This window comes from Manacus candei, unplaced genomic scaffold, assembly GCF_025592945.1.
Source record: "Manacus candei isolate 608988 ecotype Guabito, Panama unplaced genomic scaffold, ASM2559294v1 h1tg000047l, whole genome shotgun sequence".
In the NCBI taxonomy this organism is placed as follows: domain Eukaryota; kingdom Metazoa; phylum Chordata; class Aves; order Passeriformes; family Pipridae; genus Manacus; species Manacus candei.
Genome location: NW_026138095.1, coordinates 8,940,222 through 8,958,142, shown reverse-complemented (window position 1 = coordinate 8,958,142; position 17,921 = coordinate 8,940,222). Strand labels below are relative to the sequence as shown.

General features: G+C 41.9%; 1 protein-coding gene across 1 annotated transcript in view; it reads right to left on the bottom strand.

Annotated features, from left to right (window-relative positions):
• The window catches only part of TBCD (tubulin folding cofactor D), a 116,765-nt gene that overhangs the window by 49,583 nt on the left and 49,261 nt on the right, over positions 1–17,921 (bottom strand). Inside the window, exons 14-17 of the mRNA XM_051797474.1 lie at positions 17,440–17,596; positions 8,928–8,985; positions 4,134–4,163; positions 729–814 (exon numbers count right to left, since the gene is read on the bottom strand). Of these exons, the coding sequence (XP_051653434.1) occupies positions 729–814; positions 4,134–4,163; positions 8,928–8,985; positions 17,440–17,596 (331 nt within the window). The remainder of the gene's footprint in view (positions 1–728; positions 815–4,133; positions 4,164–8,927; positions 8,986–17,439; positions 17,597–17,921) is intronic.

The window sequence follows — 17,921 nt, the reverse complement described above, 5'->3', positions numbered from 1 at the left end:
ATGGGGTGATTTACCTGACCTGTCTCCAAAGGGTCTGAATCACCTCCCGTGGGTGCTGGTCTCTGCCTTGGCTCTGGATGAGGCTGGACTCCAGGCCAGACTCTGTCTGGAACAACTCAAGCTGGAACCAGCCCTTGGGCTTTGTCATCATCCCAGAGGAAGTGCAGTGTTCTGTCCACCCTGGCCATGCAGAGCTGCCAGCGTGGCTCTGAACTGCCCTGACTGCAGCACCACTGCATTCCCAGAGCTGACACCATCCTCTGAGACAAGCCCCTGGTTTATAACCAGACCCCAGCCTGGGTATCTCCCATTTACTCTTTGCAGACTCTGGACTGCAGAGATCACTTTGGTTTTTCAAACATTCCCAACACTGTGGTCAGATTTCCACTGAGCTGACCAGGACAAACACCAGCACTCAAGTTACAGGTCTATGCACAGACCAGAAACTCAACCCCCTCATCTTCCCCACCCTTGACCAGCTTGGACAGTTTTGTGACACCTGCAAATAAGGCCTCTTGGCTGCTTCCTCCTTGTAGTCAAGGAAACCATGGCCACATTTTCACTCTGTTTTGCACAGGATAATCAGTTTGAGGCAGAAATAAAAATCTGATATTAATTTATCCGAAATCATCAGTGTTAAACATAATGTTCCATAAGGTGAGACAACCAGACAAATATTTCATTATGAGGTCCCTCATGTTTAGGAAAACTAATGCTTGGAAACTTACCTTATAGTGAGGTAACAGTTAACTCTGTTCCCAACAGCAAAATAATCAGCTGCAGTGAGAATGTCAATGCCATGGGGAAAAGTGCCCTACAAACAAAACATTATTTTAAAGTGTAAAATACTTTCCAAATAGGCAACATTATTGAAAACAAATTTCCTGCTACTCTCCCAGGCACTGAAAAAATACAATTTAATTTACAGTAAAATCACTTGTACCAAAGACATAAAGGATATTGAATATATAAACAGCAAAATGCCTCGCTTTGCTTGTGAGTCAAAGATAAACAGCCCAGGTAAAAGGCAGCAGACAGTAACCTATGCAATAGCTCCTTCACACCTTCCAGTCATACCCAAATATGTACTTGGTGAATGCATGACTATGTATGTACCCAGAGAATGATTCCTCTGGAAGGAGGTTTAGGTAAACACAAACATGTTTCCAGTTTATGTGAAGGCACAAGGATCTGCTGCGAGTTTCATGAAGTATAAAATTAGAGATTTGGGCAGCCAGAAATGCATCCCATGAAGAATACTTACACATACGTTTTATGACTGATTAATGAACCAAAAAATTGGGGTTGGTTTGGTTTAAAAAAGCAAACTGTTTCCCAGCAAAGCCTGAAAGACTGAATCCTACTTCTGCTATCCCTGTCCAAGCCAGTCTGTTTCTAGAGAATAAATTATCTTTCTAAACATGACATTTCCACTCAGAAATTTGAATTTTTGTATATATAAGCAATATGATTCAGACATTCAGAGTTTGCTTGGCTCTGGCTGGTTTAACAGAGCATTACACAGCACAGCTGTGTTTTGGAAAAGCAGAGGCAGCAAAGCATCCATGAGACATAATGAAGCAAAATGGGAAAGAGCCAAGTGACAGACACTCTGCTCACTTCCAGAAGGGACACTGGGAGAGTGTTTAAGGAATGAGCCTCTGTGGAAGTACAGGTTGGGGATGTGATGCAGGTTGGTTTGTTTACAGCTCACTCATCCCTTCCACATTAGGACACAGCCATGCAAAACCAGTGGAAAGTATCTCTCCATCTGAGCCTGAGCCACTGAAGCAGTTTATCCTGCCAGCAGTGGGAGCTGCCAGGGGCTCTGGAGATCTTGGGCTGGGAAGCATAATGCCAGGGATCCAAACCAAAAACCAAACCAGGCCTGGAATCTGACTGAACCAAGGAGAGACAGAGTACTTATGGCTTATCCAAGGGACACCCTGATAACTCGAAGTTGAAATGAATGCTCTGTCCAAAAACCTCATGAAACAGTGATTAGGGACAAAAAAGTACATGAGAAACACCTCATCATGATTTAAGGCCAAACAGCAAGGCATGCAATGGAATATATAAGGATGCACACTACATAAGGAAAATCACAGCCAAATAATTCCAGTCCTAGCTGCCAGCTGGACCTTGCTATTTGTTCCTCAGCTGTGAGTGTGCCAGTTCAATGCCACCTCACCACAGGTCAGGGAGCCACCGTGCCTGCTGGTGAGACAGCAGCATTCCTGACTCCCAGCTCTGGAGTACAGAGGTCATGGCCAGCAGGAGAGCCTGGCTCCACAGGAACAGCCAACAGCTTCTATTCTGTCAGAACGCTGAAAACTTCTCCAGTATGAAAGTTGGTATTATTAGAAGTCAGTGCATTTCTCACTGTTTATGCTTTAAAAAATTCTCCACATTTTTCAAAGCTCCCATTTCCACACAGTTTAAGTTACTTAATGGCTTCTTCAGTGGCCACAAGCAAGCTCCAGATTTGGGACATGTGGAATTACAAAGGTGAAGCAGGCAGGAAGCAGGGGGTAGGTGAGGGCAGCCTTCTTCTCCACCTATTAACTATCAGCATTGTTACCTCAGCTGGAAAATATGTTTTAGCTCCTTCTAATTCAGAGAAAGGGTGCCTTTTAACACACTGCATCCGGGGAGAGAACTCCAGAGGGTGGATCTGCTCATTAAGAAACCATTTTCCTAGGCACCAAGGCATGGTTCAACTTCTGAACTTCTGCAGAGGAGAGACTGACAGTGTCCCTTCTGCCATGAAAACTGACTGTTTCACTGCTAATGTGCCAACATAGAAGCTGAAGTCACGTGTGTTCTACCAACACCAAGACATCTGAGTGGTGGGTCAGAGCAGAGTCCATAAGGAACCTTTCTGGCTGCAAACTAACCTGGACTGTGCTCCTCTAATTAAGAAATAAAACACTCCATGAAATTTTTGCTACATGGAAGCACTTTAAACCTGCAGTACCCAGGAGCCCTCCCTCACCTGGAGCTGAAGGCAGGGTAAGGTGTTACTCACTTCCCTCAGCACCTCACGTGGTGGAACCAGGCTGAGCTGCTCTGTGATGCCCAACCTCTCCAGGGCAGGAACTACAGACCCAGGGAAGAGTCACACTGACTTCTGCTTATCACAGACCTACCTGGGTCAGGTCACCGAAAGTCCCTACCCTCTTCCAGGGGCTTCTTGCACCCTTTCTCTGCTGTTAAACTACTTACTCCTATCTAGAAATGGACACACTGGATAGAAACAGACTGCTTGACACCCACTGTTCTAAAGGAATAATATTCTGTCTTACAGCACAGAAGATCCCTTTTAAAGAGTAGTTTATTGATAACAAAATTGCTTTGACCAAGCTCACGTGACCTGCTCTGTCACTAACTGAACCATTCTCCCCTCCTTTTCTTCCTCTCTCAGTTGTATGTTCAGCTTTATTAATTCCTGATGAGAAACCAGGAAATCCAAGTCTTTACCCTACTTGCTTCTCCTCCCAGGTTGAAAATCAAAGTTGTCTGAGCATTTTAACCACTTACATGTTGCTAAGTTACATCAGAACCTACCACAATACCTTTTTTCAAAGCACTTGGGTACCTTCAGAAGTACCCACTTTCTCGAAATATCTGTATGGTACAACAGGCAAACCCAAAAATTGAGTTGAAGACTCTTAAGCCTGGTTCTCTGGGGTACCACCAACCACAGCAATGACTGCACAGAACAACACTTCAGTTGTTCTATTTCTATTGAAAACGAGAAAGTCAATGAAACAAAACAAACCCAAAAAACACAACCAAAACAAACAAACAACACTAGGTTTTTCCTGTTTTAAGAGCACTGCAGCTTGCAGGGTGTACCATGGCTGTCACAAATGCTGATACTGCTTTTCAGAAGGACTGAAAATTACCAGAAAGCTCTGCTTCTTCCGAAACTGGAACACTAAAATCAAACTCACATCTCAGAGAAATACTCCACTAGAACTCGTTGCTCATAATGAAAACAATTATTTTTGTGACATTCTTTTACTCAGTTTTTTTCCAAAGCCACGGTGTCTAGTTTTGATTTCAGGTACTCCACGTTTACAGTGAGCTCCGAGGCACAAATGAATGAAGATGCAGGGAAGTCACCGTACCTGTCTCCCAACATTCTCCTGGAAGGCAGCCTAAGGAACAGAGAACAAACACACCAAAACGAGTCAGGTTTGCTTTTTGATAAACACCAGATGATGAATTCAAAACACACAACAATATAAATGACCCATGGCTTTTCTGTTTTAAATAAAGTAAACTCTGTCAGTAGAACAAGCCCGCGGGGCTTTTCTGTTTCTGCATCTCCTCGTTCGGGTGCTCCCAAAGCCAGAGGTTTAAGAATGCAGGTTTATTAAACCAGTCACACCCACACAAGTGCTTTGGAGTAGTGACACAAGGCTTCGCCCTGGGATTGAAAGTCAGTGCCTGTAGACAACAGAAATTGAGACAGCTCACTCTTGTCTGGCTTCAACATCACTTGCTGAGAGTGGGTAAAGTTTGATTCTTTGTCAGTGAAAACTTCAGGCAAAAAACACTGAGACTGCAGCACTTATTTGCACAGTACATGTCTGAAAGCACCCTGAAATTTTAAGACAAAATTCATGTACATTTCTTGTGTTTTGCACTAAATAAACTCAAATTCTTGCAAAATGCAACAAAAACAACCATAAAATTAATCTGTACTTGTACGGTACATAGAATAAAACCTAATTAATTCCCTACTTCCTACTTGAATTTTCTCCCTCTCTCAAAAAAACTCATCATTTTTCATTCCTTAAAAGGCCGTAATTCTAAGTATTAATAAAAACTTCTGCAAATTTCAACCCTTTTCAGGGAGGGGAGATGATAGTTTCTGGACATTTCTCCAAGGAACCGCCACTCTCTGCACACACAGCTCTCCAGTGATGGACAGCAACTGTTAATTGATGTTTAACAGACGGGGGGAAGCCCCAATCCTTACTGAAATACCACAAGAATTTGGACAGCCAGAGCTTCTGTATTTCCTTCATAAATACAGCACTCATGTGTTAATCCACCTGTGGAAACAACAGGTTCAGCCTGCTCCCCAAGGCACCCACTGCGCAGGTGGAGCCGGGGCTGCACCAGCCGGGACGGAGCCAGAGCCTCTCGGAGCCTTCCTGGGGTGATCCTGCCCAGTCCCTGCAGACCTGCCCGGGCAGGTTCAGCTCCTGCTCACGGCATCTCCAGCTCAGGACACGTAGCACAGGTTGGGGAGCCCCCCCACCCCCCTGCCTCTGCCAGCAGTGCCCCTGGGGCTCTCCAGCTTTGGATCACCTGGGGCATCACATCCAGCGCCTCCGGAGCAGGAGCTGGGGCTGCAGAGATGCCCTGGGTCTGCTCTTTGCTGAATGATGGGGCCCAGACTGACACAGCCTTTCCCCTCCTTACCTCACTCCCAACACAAGCTCCCAGTCAGCATTTGCCAGGACATCATTTCATGTCACTCTGAATCATTTATTTCTTCCTACTTCCTCATCAGCTTTAGGTCCCACTTTATCCTGTTGAGACCCTCAATATATTTTTGAGGATATATGCTATACTTTATGCTATATTTAATGTTATTGAGACCCTCAATATATTTTTGAGGATATATGCTATACTTTATGCTATATTTAATGCTATTGAGACCCTCAATATATTTTTGAGGATATATGCTATACTTTATGCTATATTTAATGCTATTGAGACCCTCAATACATTTTTGAGGATATATGCTATACTTTATGCTATATTTAATGCTATTGAGACCCTCAATATATTTTTGAGGATATATGCTATACTTTATGCTATATTTAATGCTATTGAGACCCTCAATATATTTTTGAGGATATATGCTATACTTTATGCTATATTTAATGCTATTGAGACCCTCAATACATTTTTGAGGATATATGCTATACTTTATGCTATATTTAACGTTACTGAGAGCCTCAACATATTATGGAGGGCATATCCTATATTTTATACTATACTTTATGCTATTGAGATCCTTTTAAACAGCACAGGAAGATTTCAGTGAAGATGACACTCTCCATCATATCCAAGGGATTTCATAGTTTAATCACTGCATTACAATTCCTTTTAAAAATGTGCTGCTCAGACAAATGCCTAAATGATATAAAATCTGCAAAGCCTTCTTTTCTTTCAAAATCATAGCCAAGCAATGTAAATCTGGTTGCAAACCAGTGAGAGTTTTGTCCTACTTACAATAAACCCATGCCCTTGGACTGAAATATACTGTGGCAAAATAACTGGGAAAAGATGTGTAGGGGCCTAGAGAGAATGTTGCAGCAAACCAGCCATTGTGCAGAAAGCTCGTTTAATGTTCACAGAATTCCCTCCTTTTTCACAAAAGACTTTTCTTTGTAATACTTCAGAGATTTTCAGTAACTGAAAATGTTACTAATTCAGTCACACTTTCAAACAACTTCAAATTCCCAAAGGATGCCAAATAGTTCAACTGCTTTGTAAGAATAATTTTTCATTTTTTATACAATCCCCTTCTGGAGATGGAAAAACTGGATACAAAGATATTAAATAAAGATTCCATGAGATCAGAACCAAGGTGACTGACTTAGCCTGGCAAGCTGAACACTCTGCTTTCCCACAAAAATTGAAAAAATATTACAACATTAAATATATTCTGTTTAAAAATAGATAATTTAAAAACTATCATTCAGCCAAGAGGAAAAAAACCCTCTCCTTTCTTTGAGATGGCAGAGCTGAATGGAGTCCAATTCAACATCACTTATTCATCTGATTATTCCTTATACTGATTATTCATGAAAGAGTTGCACAAGCCAGCCCAGAATGCTCGTGGAGCTTCAAAAGCACAGTCTTGTTCTATTCTCTTTAACCTCGGGGTTCAAAATGTCTCTGTTCTCTATTTTGTTTTATTGGTGCTCTGCATTAGAATATATTCCATATTGTAATAGATGGAAAATCTAGTAAAACATGTTGTTTATTTAAATATGTGTTTAACTGCAGGAATGATTGGAAATATTTAGGACTCCCAGGTATTTTTCTTCAAAATTGTAGGAATGCCTGGCAAACACAAAATATATCTTTGCCTTTCTAAAATAAGAGAAAAGGGTTTGGTACTTTCATAACTACCCATCAAACAGCAATTCCAAATTTTGACCAGCTCTAAATCAGAAAGTACTTGAGCTACAGCAGAAGAGGAAAGTGAGGAGAAAATATGCTGGGTTTTATACTCACTAGAAATACAGATACATGGGCTGCACTAAGTTCATAGATTTAGTGAATGTGGCTGGTTTAGCACCATAGTTCATGGTCAAAATATTGGTTTATGTTTAAGTGTAGAAACATACTGAAAATCACACAGGACAATCAGATGAAGCTACTAAAGGTAAGCAGTACACTTGTAGTGGCAACTGTGTTACAGATTTCTATTTATTTATGATCCCTGATTCCAAGGGAAATTTCTATATAAATAAATAAATAATTCACTTCCCACCACCTGTGCTCCCTTAATGTTTTGTTGCAGTTCTCAGGAAAGCAAATCCCTCCAAGGAATTGATTTGAATAAAGTGACTTACATTAGCCAAGAACAGCAAATTCAACCTAAATTTAGGAGCTGAAGTTTAGGAGGAGCAGCACTGGTGATATTCACTATTTGTACCTATGTGAAGGACATGTTCTGTGAGCACTCGGCAACCTCCAGCCCCTTGGCTTTGGTTTCAGAGCCTCCAGCCCCCCGAGCTGTGCTGGGCTTGCACAACCACTGACTCACTTCCCCAGCAATTACTCTGCAGCTTCATTCAGCAGCTTCATCTCCCCAGCAGAGGTGTGGCCAGGAAAAATAAGGATGCTATCCAGGTATCCCTGAGAAACCCTTCTTGTGCTATAAATGCATTACCTTTCAAAATTTCAGTCAAAAAAAATCAGACAGACCTGTTAATGGACACACTGAAAAGACTGCCTTTTTTTTTTTTTTAACACATTCACAGTGACATTTATTGTCAGGAACAGACACCTGGTGCTTTGGCAGACGCTGCCTGGGTCTGGTTTGAGCTCATACAGTTACAGGGTGGGGTTTTTTTACATTTACATACAATAATTTGGGTTTTCTGTTGAGACAACTAATACCTCTTTCCTTCTTTTTTTTTTTTAAGAAAGCAAGTTCAATATATACAAGACACAGACTTAAATTCTCAAAGATAATGTGTGTATTCTTTCTTCTTCTTAAATTCTATGACTATAGAATTCTGTAATTCTCCATCATTCCCTTCTCTTAGGAACATTCTTTCCAATTCTCATCAGCATAAATATTTTCTGCAGAAAGTTTCCACAGAATACAATTTGGTGTCAGTGCTATTAACTACATAACAAATCTGCCTAATGGATTTATCACTTCCTTTTAAAAATTCCTGGTCCTATGGAAAGAGTTTTATTCAATTAGTGAAAATATGTTTGAAGGAGAGACATTATTCTAGAAATTACCCTGATCAGAGAGTAACAGCTGAGGTAGAATCAGAAAAGTGTTGCCTCATAAAACTCACCAGTTTGGTGACCTGCAAACGAGCCAATGTCTGTGTTCTATGTAGGACCCTTTTGTCTGTGATGGTGTGACTAGAAAATGGTAAACAGCCCTTCCTTAGATACTTTATCTTAACCACCATGACAAGAATACAGCAGATTGTTAACTGTGGCCATAAATCAAGATGTGCATCTGTGGATTATTCCAATTAAAATCTAAATTCACACAATACTTCTAAGGATTTCAAAAAGCACTTTTTTTTTTTGCTCACAGCTCCTCTACTGTAGTTCTATATAGTCACGTCTACAAATTTTTAAATTAAATGAAAACAAACAAAAACTAACAGAGTCAGGTAAGTTGAAATGTGGTAACTTACAGAAGCAGCTCTTCTGCAATTAACGTCACGATCAAATACTGCAGCAATAACCAATGCACTGAGGAAATAAAACACTGAGCATTAGTACCAAATATATGACAAGAAATGTGCAATGCCATTATTTCAACATTTAGCCTTCCAAGCAGAGCAGGCAGAACGTCCTCTAAGGAGATTATTATTTAGAAATACAAAATCTGAGTTGAAATAACCTCGTACTTCCTTGTTTCTCTCGTTTCCACAGCACAAAGGGACAGTGGCCATCCCACTGGATCAAGGAATATGTAAATATGTTTAACTGCACAGAGAGGTTTTCTGGTTTAAATATGGCAGGAGTTTAAAACTTGGGCATAAAGACCATCTCCAATGTGAGACTCAGACAGTGCAATTTCAAATTAAGACTTGGAAATACAGTTTCTCAATAGCCAAATATACAGTAAGTCTTGGGTAAGGCTTAAACACAAGGCAAAGTTAAGCAACAGAAACCTGCAGCTTTCTCCACAAGAACAGTCCCATCCTGTAAGGAACAAAAATCAGACAACAATATGCAAATCCTGCTCAAAAGAGACCTGCAAGACAAACTGCAAAGCTGTTTTTTTAAAGGGTGACCTGCAGATACAGAAGGATGATTGTACCAAGTGATTTCTTCATGCATGAAGTCTGGTGACCCCGCACAGGGTGATTCTCCTGCCTCAAAAGAACTGCTGTTCAAAGATGTGCCACACAAGAGAGGGAGAATATATCCCAGGACAGGCAGTCTACAGCTTTAGAAATCCACCTCCAGCATTCAATTAACTTCAGCAACAAATAAACATCACTTCAGGAGAATCATTTAAGCAGAAAATTATTCCTTTCAAACCCTGAAACTCTTCATTACATTATTTATTGACTCCAGGCAAAACCGGAAATAAATACTGGCTGAAAAGTAAATTCAAGATAGCTTTGCTTCAGCATAAGGATATTAATTACACTGATAATATCAAGCTTGCCTGGGTAGTGGCTATCAGTTCCCTACAGTGATGAATACTGTGTTGTTCAAATTCCCTGAAATGCATAGTCAGCTTGGCCTCTGTAATTTCAGTTTATCTCCATTAAGGAAAACAAGAGACAGAAAGGCAGAATGAAATGAAAACAAACCCCAATAAATTGTTCTAGAGACAGTTAATGCTTTCTTATTGCTACTTGCACGAGCAATTCCCCCCTCTGCACAAAGACAAGAGGAAAGAGGAGGTCATCCAAACAACAGCTACTGGAAGAGCAAATGTTCAGGAAGTATTCCATCAGGAAGCAGCACACATGGCTCAGTGCTGAAAAACTGCTGGGTCAGATACATCATCTTCATGCTTGCTAATTCTCTGGCACACAGAGAGACTTAAAAATTATTTTAAAAGGACATTTAAGAAGTATATGGTTACATGACATGACTAGCTCCCATAAACCTTTTAATTAGAGAACATTCAAAAACTATGGAACTGGATGAAAATGATCCTGGAAAGCAAAAAGAAGCAAATTTCTCCCTGACATTTCCCATTTTATGGACTATAAGCTAAAACAGTATTTTGTCAGTTATGCAGGATTTCAATGCTGATCTTTTCTGAAGAGGAAAAAAAATCCACCCATAAAAAACCCTCATTGCACCAGGAAGTTCAGAATCCCAAGTGCTGCCCTCACTGTATCAAACAAGAGCTCAGCTTATAATGAAATTGCATTTCTCCATTTTTTCTTATTCTTCTGCTGCCTCAGGACAAACCTGTGTAAGTCAAACCAGCAACACCATGTCTGTGTGATGCCACCCGAGTTACTCCGTGCTGCAACTGCACACTGTGTTTGAGTAAAACAAAACAGAAAACCCCAGGAATTTTGTCACTGTCCTCACAGCCCCATTTATACAGCAGTCACTGTTTTATGTTAATCCTTTTAATGAAGTATTTTGACTTATCAAAGTCCACAAATAATTCTTCCAGGCCCATTCCCATCGGGAGGCTCAGGGATTAGCGGGGAGGGCAACGTGCCGAGGATGAAACATGTCTAAGGTGTCTTCACCCGTCTGCCTCGTCGTGGGAGTTTATGTGATACTGCACCAGGATTTCCTAACATAAAGAAACTGTTTATGTCAAACCAAGTGGGGTATTTTTTTAAGCTACTCAAAGGATCATGTCTTGACTTGCCCCAAGTGCACCACACCTGCCTGCTGCCAGGCGGAGCAGAGCACGGCTTTGCATCCTCCAGTCTCCATGAACACCTTCCCCAGTTCCTTGAGGTACGTGGGGCTGTATGAACAGCAGCATTCAAGTGTACAGTGAACATAAACAGACTTTAAAAAGTGAGTTGCAGCTCTATCAGTCAACTAATAACTCTCCCTTTCTTCCTCATCCATTCCTTGCTCCTCCAAGGACTCACCTAACTGGCTTCAGGGAAAGTTAGAAGGACTCCAAGTATGCCAGTGGGCACTTCCCCCACCCACATGGATGTCATTCCCTTCCCTGACAAGGTGGGAAGAACCAGACAGCAGAGGCTGACCAGGTGAGAGACATCAGAACATAGAAACAGCAGAAACACCAGGTTACCCTCTCCAGATGTATCAGACAATAAACCTGAATTCCCTTTGTCACCCCTAGCAGGCACTTCCAGTCTCCACTAGCCACAAGCAGCAAGAAGCTGATTCTTTGCTAACCCTTGGGAATCTGCTACCACCCATTCCACTGTGCCACCCTGAAGCTGCGGGAAGAGAAAAATAAACTCTCAAACCTCTTGCCAGTTTGGCACAGAGCCAGAATTTCCTTCCTGAGCCCTAAAAGGGGAAAGTCTAAGTGGCAACAGGGCAGCAAACTCTCCTCCCTGTTGTACATTAGGGAAGGGAAGGCACAGCAACCATCACAAGCAAAATGGGTTTGAACAATCCAAGCAAGTCAAGGAAAGGAGGTGAGATCAGAGTCGGGTCTGTTGAGCACTGCTGCTGCAAACAGCCCCTTCTGCTCCCCTCCAGTCATGCCACTGCTAAGCAGTGAGCTGGGTGATGAAAACACACGTAGGCTCAATTAATTTTTCTTTTGCCAGCTCTATTTTTGAGAGCAGAGTAGTTTCCCTGTTCACTTCATCCCACAGAGCTGTTACACCACTGCAGGAGCAACGCAGGGGAAGGAGCGAGTGAAAGAGTCTGTTCCAGCTTCACTGCTGGGGAACAAGATTTAATTCCTGTCTCAGATTTAATTCCTCCTGTTTATCTAGGCAAGGAGAAGGTCTGAGGAGAAGGAGAAATGCAGTGGCCATTCCCTCTTCCACACTGCCTGCTTTGGTAGTCCCTCTAACCCATCTCAGCCCAAGCTCTCACACTACCCTCTGGCCACCCACCCTCCTACACTGTTCAGTGGTCATTCCAATGACAAATTTGGGGAATAAAATGGTAAAAGTATAATGAATACACGTGTAGAAAAGAGAAATAAGAAAAATGCTTAGAACAGGAGTTACAAATCCTGCTATTGAAATAAAACACATTTTAAAAAGGCCTGTGATGGCCCTGCAGGAGCTCACTTCACCCAAGTGCCTTCAGCACACAGCTCTCCTCGGGAGGAACACAACAGCACAAAGCCATTCTCCATATTTCATCATGGTACAAGACATAGCTCAGAGCAATGCTTCAGATTTCCCCAGTTCTGCAGGACAATCCTGCCCTGGAGCAAGCTCCATCATCCATCCCGAGCCACACCTGCCCGTCCCCCCCTCCTGCCAACCCAACACGCACCGCGGGGAAGCCACGGCCGCCCTCCTGCCCTGCTGCCCCTGTGTGTGCCAGGGTTCCTGCCCTGTGTGTGCCAGGGTTCCAGACCTGCTCCCACTGCGTGTGCCAGGGTTCCTGCCCTGCTCCCCCTGTGTGTGCCAGGGTTCCTGCCCTGCTCCCCCTGTGTGTGCCAGGGTTCCATCACCCCCCCTCCCTCAGCAACCAGCAGGGATCGATTACCCACCCCAACGACAGGCAAAGGAACCTCCACTCTGCACAGTTCCAAAGAAGGGAGATAGCCAGCAACCATTTAATCACTATAATTGTCTAACAGAGCAGCAGCATGTTTTCCTTTTTATTTTTTGTTTGGGTTTTAAACAAAACAGTTCCTCAGTGTGTGCACCTGCCACTTCACAGACTGCAACTTCCACACCCAAGGGGGCAGGAATCAAATTACCCCTATTTCCAAGTCATTAAGTTCTGTTTCACTTTCCTCACAGGTTAAGCTTAAGAGGAGAGGTGCATGTAGAGACTGGGAGAGAAACAAAGCTCAGACAAATGGTGCTTTTATAAAGATATGCTTGAACAGCAACTTCAGTGCCTGCATCTCAAAAAGGAGGAACATTATTGCCCTGCAAAAGTTAAGTTTCGTCCACACTGCCAAGAATTTTCTTTTTGTGGTCCTGTAGTTTGAATAGATGAGGCAAGATTTTAGAAACCAGTTAAACTAGACTTTAACAAACTATTAAGCAGATGGGAGCAAGTGGATCTTGTTGAAATATGGATGGGGAAAAAACACTGCCATGTAAAAATATGAGCAAGTACAATTAGAAATACTCTTGGACACATATTTCTATTAAGTGTTCTCTTTTTTCTTTCTTAAAAGAGTGAGAAGGTCAGGAAGGAGAAGGGCTGATCTCTGATCTACAGCAATTCCAGTTTGTAACTTAATTTTACCACTTAACAGAACATTCATAAGAAATCAGCGAAGAAACAGCTGTCACTGAACATGGAGACAGATATTTCTTTTAAAGCACTGTTAGAAATTTTACTAAAACAATGTGACTTTATGCAGTTTAAAGTGATTTTTCATTAGTCCTAAGTGAAGTATTTATGTCCCTTGACTACTGAAAACACAGAAAACAATGTTTTTCCATTACATAAAGATACAAGAAAAAGAAAAAATAATCTCCCCACCCCAAAGTCCCCTCTGCTTTAATCTGTAACTATTCTTTGGGGGATGCAGGGCAGGACCCAGTTTATGTGGCACTTCTGTATTTTGGTACCTAGGTGGGTCCCACGTGCCTCCAGCAGCTGAACACTGAATGCAGGATAAGCCTTCTGCAATTCCTAGCACCAAGCAAAGCCAGCACTTCAGGACTGCAATCACTCACTGCAGGTTTGGAAGGTGTTTACTGCTTTTCTCTAAGAATCTCCCAGCACATATTCTTACCCAGGCAGATGTTTTTTGCTGTGTAGTTCAGCTCACAATGGATATTATGCACTTTGTTTCAAGATGCTGAGTTCTGCATTTTTTTAAGGGTAGCAACAATTTGCTTGTGGCTAGAAGTATGACTCTTCTTTAAGTAAAACAGTGACACACCTAAGGCTAGATTTAAAAAAAAGCCGGGTGTAATTATCGGCTTGCTGACACAATAGGTGAAACTGTGTGTCATACTTTATTTGAATATTTTTTTTTTCCACCATTTCTCTTTGGAGTGGCAATTCTACCTTCAGGAGTTGATTACATTCAGAAAAGGTATGGCCACCAGAACCACACAGCTTTTTAAGTAAAGCCTTATATAGCGTTAATACTTGCCAAAATACTTCTCTGCTCTGCTCTCAAAACAACAGCTTCGTTGGAAAACTAAGACATTACAAACCACACCACCTTACAGCTGTTCATGAGCAATTTTCAGCTTCCCCTTGGCTGTCCACCCTGTTTTTCACTCCATTCCACCACCTTATTCCCAACAACTGAAGTTGTCATAGCTGGAACAGCCACAGCGTTCACTGCCATTACAACCACAGGCAGAGGGATATCAATTATTGTCACTTGACACTTTCCTAAAAAGAAAAAAAGAAGAATTTGTTTCCAGAACAGGTCAAGGGACAGGAACTTCTTCAGAAACACAACCTCCTTCATACTTGTCCACGAGTTGCCACCAACAGCTTCGTGACAGTAAAACAAAACAGCACAAACCCCAAGAAATCCCCAGGGTGAGCTTGCAAACAAACCTCTGGAGAGCAACACTGCTTTGCAGCACAGCAGGGTGGAAGGAGTAAATGAAATATATTGCTCAAAGCACCATGAAAGAAAAATTCTGATAAACAGAACAGACCAGAATTCTGAGGAAGGGAAGGCCAGAACACCCACAATTGGGCTTTTTTAAAGTTTCACAAGCAATAAGCTCAACAGATCCTGAAAGAAAACTTAATGTTGTCCAACTCAGAGGATGGAAGCAAAGATTTTATTTTCATCAGGCTGCTGACCAAATCTACAAAAATCACCAGATTTGAACCAAACTTTAGTATGGCTATACTTCTCCTGAAGATTTGTTGGCAGTGAGAATATAAATGTAACTCTGCAGTGAGAATTTCTCTCTAACATCTAATCTAAACCTCTCCTAGTTTAAAACCATTCTCCCTTGTCCCTATGCAAACACAGAGTAGACTTTGGTGTTTATCATTTTTGTACAAACACATCTTTAGGAGCCCTCAGTTAATAATTTCACACCATATATAATTTACCATGAACTCAGCTAGAAGGGAATTAAATATGACTCTTCAAAAGAGAATATCTCTTTAACTTACTGTGGCAAATATCACTGTTTCTAGTGTGCCTAAGTAAAGCTGGGCTATTCTGGAGTTCCACATTCTCTTTCCAAAAGTTATCCCAAAACAGTGGATGGCATCACATCCTAGCACAGCTCAGTGTTACCAGACTCCTCTCCTTTAGTGTCTGTGCCATTCCAGATGGAACATCACCAGAACAACATGAAACTGCTTTATCAGAGACACCAGGCTAAAATGTCTCAGCATTTCTTGTCTGCTCACTTTGGAAAAAAGAAGAAAAACAGTGTTGGGCCTTCAGAAGTTCGACAGCAGGTTCTTAGAAAGATTTTATCAAGGTCTCAAAAAACCCCAGAAGCAAGTATCACACAGGTCAGAGACCTGTTGGGTGACCCTGCATTGAAGGGCCAGCACTGGAGAGTGAGGCTACAAGGATGAAGAACAGCAGAGACCAGCCAGGGCACAGTGCACTGGGATCAAGGAACAAAAATGGCTTGATTTACAGACTGTCTCAAAAGAACTTTAAAAATAGGTTTTAAAGAAGAAAGAAACAGTCACATGTTCTTTGGAAACCTGCTGAGCTCAGTAGGTAACTGTCTGTTTCCAAACCAGGCTTTTTGGACAACACTGAAATAGTTCTGTCAGCATTCTGAAAGCAGCCCCTAAAACTTCAACCAGATACACAGGAGCACAGATCAGTGGATAGTCCAAACTTTTTTTTCCTTTTAAAAAGATAATACTAAATGACCACTGATCAAAATTCCTCTGATAGGGACAAAGATGCCTGAGTTGCTGCTATCAATGGTTGTCCTAAAAGTGTGCCAAGAAAAACTGTTAGAAGCCACCTCTGTGTGTTTGCAGTGCAAGTCACCCATTAAAGACACCTCAAATGTCAGCCAGTGTGTGGCCAACAAAAAGACCAAACACCAAAGAGAGAATCCCACAGGAAAAGAGGTAGGGAAAGCACGAGACAAAATAAAAAAGGTAAAACCAGTTTGTATCTGCAAAAATATCAACAGTATTAAGTGAAAAGATGCACCAAGTTCCAGTCCACCACTGCAGTATTGCAGATTTGGAAATATTTTGAAGATTTTACTTTTGAAAGTCTTTTGAAACAGAAACCACAGACTGAAAAAGAACTACACACACATGCTTCCATCCACTGCTAAGTGGGGTACTGGACTGGGCTACTCTATAAAACTACAGGACATCAAAAGAGAAAACAAATTCTCTCATGTATTCGATAACTTTAACTAAAACATGTTCTTATTTATAATAAACCCTCCATTATTCAAAAGTGCTGCGTTACTAGGAATTCAGAATCGCTGTGTAAAGTTCTTAGCCCTTTGAGAAACTGGAAGTGGTTTTGTTATTTACTCAAAATAATCTTTGAATGGGAACACTTCAAAATGAAAATTATAGATTATATAGAAGAAGAGTTGAAGTGCAGTTTATTGTTCTAATCAATTTGCAGGCTGTAAGCTGCCAGTAAAGACCTACTTTATTCTTTGCACAACACCCATCTGACAAAGTTCAAGAAACCCTGGATCATTAGGAACAAGTGTCCACCTGAAAAGGTAAGGAGGAACTTCTTCCATAAGTCTTCTCCTAATATTCCATGTCTTTATGACTCCATAAAGCAAATCCCCTGTTTTAGAGTGGTTCATTTCTAACCCTACTGAACTGTGGTTCCAAAACTTCTTAAACTGCCAGAATTTTGCTGAGCTCAGCACAAGAGTGGGTGATCAAGCAGGACAGGACACCCTGCCCCTGCCAAAGCCTCCACTAATTTCTCTCAACCTCCTTACAGTGAGTTTCTTTGGACTTTTCTTTGGTTTTCCTACGACAGATGGACAGAAGGAAATGGAGTCACAAGGAAACACCTCGATATGGAAAGGAAACGCTTCATGTCCTCGTCATCCCGCTCGTACTCAGCCCTTCACTTTTAAGCTGTTCAGTGTGCCTGTTAGCAGACAGGTTGATTTTTAGCAGTTCAGACCTTACCTGGAGATGTGGTTGATGAAGGGTTTCAGCTCTCTGGGCTCGTAGGCGCGGGCGAAGGCCCAGCACACGTAACAGGCGGCGTCCCTGACGTTGGAGCCCACGCTGCAGGCCCCCCTCTTCTCATCGTAGGTCAGAGCCTTCAGCATGACAGGAACGACTGCCAGGGGGAGAAAAGGGACAAAAGCAATGCTCAGGAGCAGCAGGGAACAAAAAAAAAAAAATAAAATAAGGTCTAAAAGCATCCAGTGACCGCTGGAGGAAAGACACAGGGTGGAGTTGCGTGTCCTGAAAGAAAAAAGCACGTGGCTCTCAACACAGACTCACTTTAAAGTTGATTAGAAAGAAGAGTTGGGTTTTTTATTACACTCTTTTGCTTCTTTATCAGCAGCAGGTTTTTTATTTCCTTCACATGTAGCTCAATGAGGATTAAGGTAAGTGGGTACATGAGAAGTAACACTGATACAATTTATTACTCGGTGAGA